We start from the raw sequence: 4,792 nt of genomic DNA on the forward strand, positions 1-4,792 counted from the left end.
TTTTTTCAAAAGTAAATGCTCTAGAAAAATGAAGGTTGAAAGTGTTCTTAAACTTGTGGGTCAAAGCTGAATGAAAAAAATCAAAAGGAGAAGGACATGGCTATTCCCAGCATCAGAAGACTTTTATTATTAAATATGAGGGAGACCATAGTCAGAGGCAGAGCCATCTGGGAAAGTCCAGCATGGACTTGACTCTGAGCCTGGACATCTGAGGACTTGGGGGAGCAGATGGGGGAAAGAAGAGAGGAAAGAGAGAAGAGGGGAGACCAGGAGGGTAAGGAGTAGACAAAAGGACAGCACAGCAAGATAGATGGATTTATAGGGGAAGGTAGCTCGGGAAAAGGCAGCCCAGCCCCTGGGCTGGAGAAGTTTAGGTTAGAGGGTCTGTATTCTCGCCATACCATATAATAGATAGGGACTAAGGAATGTTTGGTGAACCTGGCATCCAGGTCCACAATGACATGTTAAATAAGAACTTCAGTTAGCCATTTGTCTTGGGATTGAGACCTAACAAACGTCAGTACCCCAAGCCAGCTCTGTCCACTTGTCCTCAATAAGCCAATTTAAACAGCCAAATCAATAATCTAAAAAAAAAAGTAGAAAAGATTTATTCAGTGTATAAATTGGTAACATGGAAAAAGATCCAGGGAGCCAATGAACTCACCATGTCAGTCTTGGGAGTCCTGAAGCAAGACGGAAGTTTACAGGGCCAAGGATAAGCAATCTAGGTCAAAGTATGGTCCTGCCCCACACTGACCCATTGCCTAGGCTTGTTAAAGCTGTGTGAAATCTCTTTCCAGGAGACATGTTCCCACTCTGGCTGGTGCCTTTCCTGTCTTCCAGCATGTATTCCTGGGGAAATTTCCCTTTCTTTGGGGTCTTTTGTATTAATAGGCTGGTGTTCAGATTGAAAGACACTGGTGTCTCTTTAGAATGTTTTTATTTAAGCCAGGTAGTGGTGGCGCATGCCTTTAATCCCAGCACTTGGGAGGCAGAGGCAGGTGAATTTCTGAGTTTGAGGCCAACCTGGTCTACAGAGTGAGTTCTAGGACAGCCAGGGCTACACAGAGAAACCCTGCCTCGGCAGGGCAGGGGGAGGGGGGAAATGTCTTTATTTTTGCCAGGTCAGTTATAGGAAGGGGCATCTTTTCCTTTATTAAAGACAAAACTCTCATTTTTATTTTCTGTTTGCATTTTTGGGAGTCAGACAGATGAGAATTCACCGCATACAGCCTCGTATAACCCTGCCACAGCTTCCACATGATCACTTAAATAGAGACATTTTACTCTCTTGCAAGAGCTTGAGACTCAAACTCAAATCTATGAAAAAATTAAATCCAGTTTTCCTTCCATCCCTGCTCCTGGAGTGATGACCCTGAGACTAATTATTAATAAATGCCTAGACCATAAGTTCTAGCTAGTTCTATGACTTGCTCTTAGCTGATTATGCCTTTTATTCTAACCCAGCTTTAGCTACATGGCTGGTTTCCTTTCCTTGTCTTCTTAGAGCTCAGCGTTACAGCTCCAATCTCTCTTTGTTCTATTCCTCGTGTTCCTCTACCTGCTGGTTTATGTCCTCTTCCTCAGTGTTCCAGGTGAATCTCTACTTTTATTCTATCTTGAGTGACTAGTTACTTCTGCTCAGCTCCCATGATTCTGACCTCCTCTGTGTTCTCAGGCAAACCTTCTGTGCCCTCTTCTCCTATTTCCCAGAATTCTCTCTGTTCCTGCTGGATGTCCCACCTAATTCCTGCATCGGCTCATTGGCCATAAGCTTTTTTCTTAACAGGTGGTACTTACACATATCACTTCCAGGAATATCTGGTCACCACTGAGAAGATGCAAGGGCCCAGTCACTGCATCACTCAGCTCTGCAGTGAGTGTGCAATGTGCATGAGTGTGGATGAGAGAGCATGCTCAGACCACAGGAAAGGGTGCAAACCTTCAGTTTGAGGTTTTCACTTTAGAGGAAAGCTGAGTTGAGATAGTCAGTTTCCTGAGGAAGTCGCACCCTTTGCAACCTCAGCCCCAAGACTTAAGTTTCTGGTTCCCACCTTACTGGTTTGGATTCTCCTCTCTTGCCTGATGCCCTGCATGCCCCACAGCGATAGAGAGAACCTGAGGTCTCAGAGATGTGGGAGATTTGCGTTTTGTGCCTCTGTGTACTCATGACTTCTGTGGTGACAGGTCAGATGGAAAACAAGGAAGGTAGAGGGAGGGAGAGAGAGGCAGGGCTCTTTAGCTTAGAAAGCAGAGAAGCCACCCTAAGTCCTTTAAGACAGTCTTCTGACATAGCCACTCTCCCTACTCAAGGCTTTCCACAGCCTTCTATCTGCGTAACTCACGGATTTTCCTCTTCAGGATGTAGCTAAGTTGGCTATACATGAGATTTACTAGTTTTTCTCCTTTTCATCTTGTTTCAGACCCCACAGTGACTTTGCTGGAGCAAAAACCAAGGTGGGGTCTGGTACCACGAGGTCAAGCTGTGAACCTGCGCTGCATCTTGAAGAATTCCCAGTATCCCTGGATGAGCTGGTATCAGCAGGATCTCCAAAAGCAACTACAGTGGCTGTTCACTCTGCGGAGTCCCGGGGACAAAGAGGTCAAATCTCTTCCTGGTGCTGATTACCTGGCCACCCGGGTCACTGATACAGAGCTGAGGCTGCAAGTGGCCAACATGAGCCAGGGCAGAACCTTGTACTGCACCTGCAGTGCAGACACAGTGGTGTACTCTGCTGGGGCATTGAAACAAAAACCACACACAGAGACTACCCTGCCTTCCAGGCCTTGCTCCTCTGCAAGGCCTTCTGAGCTTTCTTCCTTTCTACCCAGCCTTCCCCATCGCCTTGTGCTAGCTGATTTGCCACTTGTTATTTTTGTGCATGAGTTATGAGGTGACTTAAGGTCAGGTTCTAGAGAGCTCAGAGCATAGACTTTGGTTCTTCCACTTGTGAGATTGGAAGACATCTCTTATCCTCCTATACTGCAGTTTTGATTTTGGATGTGGACAGCTAATGTGGCCAACCCAGCAGGCAGCTGAACAACACAGTTCAGGTGCACTCTTCGATACAATATGATGCAGAGCGCCATTGAAACCACTGATTGGCATTAGCTCTTCCTTCCACCATATGGGCAGTGAATAGCAGGTTGCATGTGGTACCTGAATCATTTCCCAATGTGGGGTTGGATTAAAACCAAGAGAAGTTCTGAGAGCTCATATAAACACTGACTGAATTGCTGAATGTGCAGCTCTGACTACGCCCTTTAAATAAACACCCTTGTTTCCATAATGCCCAAGTTTTTATTACTCACACCCACATTGACCTCACAAACTCAATCTTAAAAGGTTCTTTGTGTCCTTTTATTCGTCCAATTTAGTCCAATTTATTTTGTATTAATTATGCTATTTAAAATGTTTCAATATTTCAATATGCCATTTAACATAGCAAAATAAATTTAAAAGAAAACTAAATCTCTTTCCCATGTCAAACTTCTGAGCTCAAAACTATCAAATCTAATTCATTTTTTGCCAATTATCAGCTTAGTCAAAGCAGTTAAAGAAAAACTGATGAAGACTATGCCTGAAGAAAAACATTAAATAAGAAAATCATGTTGAGATGGGGAAATGGCTCAGAAGATAAAGCATCTGTCTTGCAAGCTTGAAACCCTGAAGACATGGGTTCAATATTCATATCTACACACACACACATACACACACAGAGTACACACACATGTATACATGCATACACATGACACACATGCACACAAAAATACACAATATACATATACACACGTTCACACACAATATACCTACATACACACACAATACACACATACCCACATACATAAACATGTACATATATGTATGTATACATATATATATATGCCCACTCAAGACACAATACATACATAGATATAGACACAATATACACCACAATATACACATATACACAATTTACACAAATAAATGCACAGACACCCATGAATGTGCATATATATATATATATATATATATATATATATATATACCCAGAGGAAGAGAGACACTTGCTAAAAATCCAAAATATATTCACTGTAGAGCTAATTTGACCACATGTTTCAGAAAATAAGCCCCTTAGAAGCATATAAGGGTCTAGAATTGGCATTCAAGGAGCAGTAAATGTTATCCTAGAAAGCCCTAAGTTAGAACTCTATTTGCAATCTGAGGAAGGCCACACCCAGGGTAAAGAATGGAACAAGAATACTGCTCAACAACCAGGCAAATAACTAGAAATCAACAAGGCTGGGATGGACGGGGGGGTGGGGGTGGGGGGGAGGAATGGAAGGAGAAAAGGGAGGAGAGTGGATCAGGGAAGGAGAGAGGGAAAGGAGTGGGGAGGGGGAGGAAGAAGGAAGGGAGATGACAGAAAGTGAGCGATCATGAAGCACAGGATCCCGAACCAGGTCTGAGGAAGGTTGTGGGTATCTGAAAGCCACGGGAGTGAGGAATTGCCAAGACAAATGTAAGCTTTCTCTTTGGTTGACATACTGCTACCTTAGCCCTGTGGAGAATGAAGGGTCTTTCCACCAGGGGGCACCATTTGCCCATAATTCTTCATGGTGCTGAAGTTTATTTGGTAACCCAAGAGCTTCCTTGCTCCCTCACCTGTCTCTCTCATGTGCTTCTTCGGATCTTCAGAAGTTCATCTGCCTGAAACGTTGACTTGCCTCATGCTGGAGCTGCAAGTTAACCTTGGACCCAAAGGCCTGCGAGGATCTGTATTACACCACCCTTGTAATCACTACCACCTTT

At 43.8% G+C, this 4,792-nt stretch overlaps 1 gene segment (V, D, J or C); it reads left to right on the top strand.

Annotated features, from left to right (window-relative positions):
• Positions 1 to 2,132: 2,132 nt before the first annotated feature.
• Positions 2,133 to 2,893, top strand: LOC110316777. The segment is given in 2 exon segments: positions 2,133 to 2,187; positions 2,424 to 2,893. Coding segments are annotated over 2 exon segments (525 nt in total).
• The last annotated feature ends 1,899 nt before the right edge of the window (positions 2,894 to 4,792 follow it).

The sequence above is a fragment of the Mus pahari genome, chromosome 2, assembly GCF_900095145.1.
Source record: "Mus pahari chromosome 2, PAHARI_EIJ_v1.1, whole genome shotgun sequence".
Classification (NCBI taxonomy): domain Eukaryota; kingdom Metazoa; phylum Chordata; class Mammalia; order Rodentia; family Muridae; genus Mus; species Mus pahari.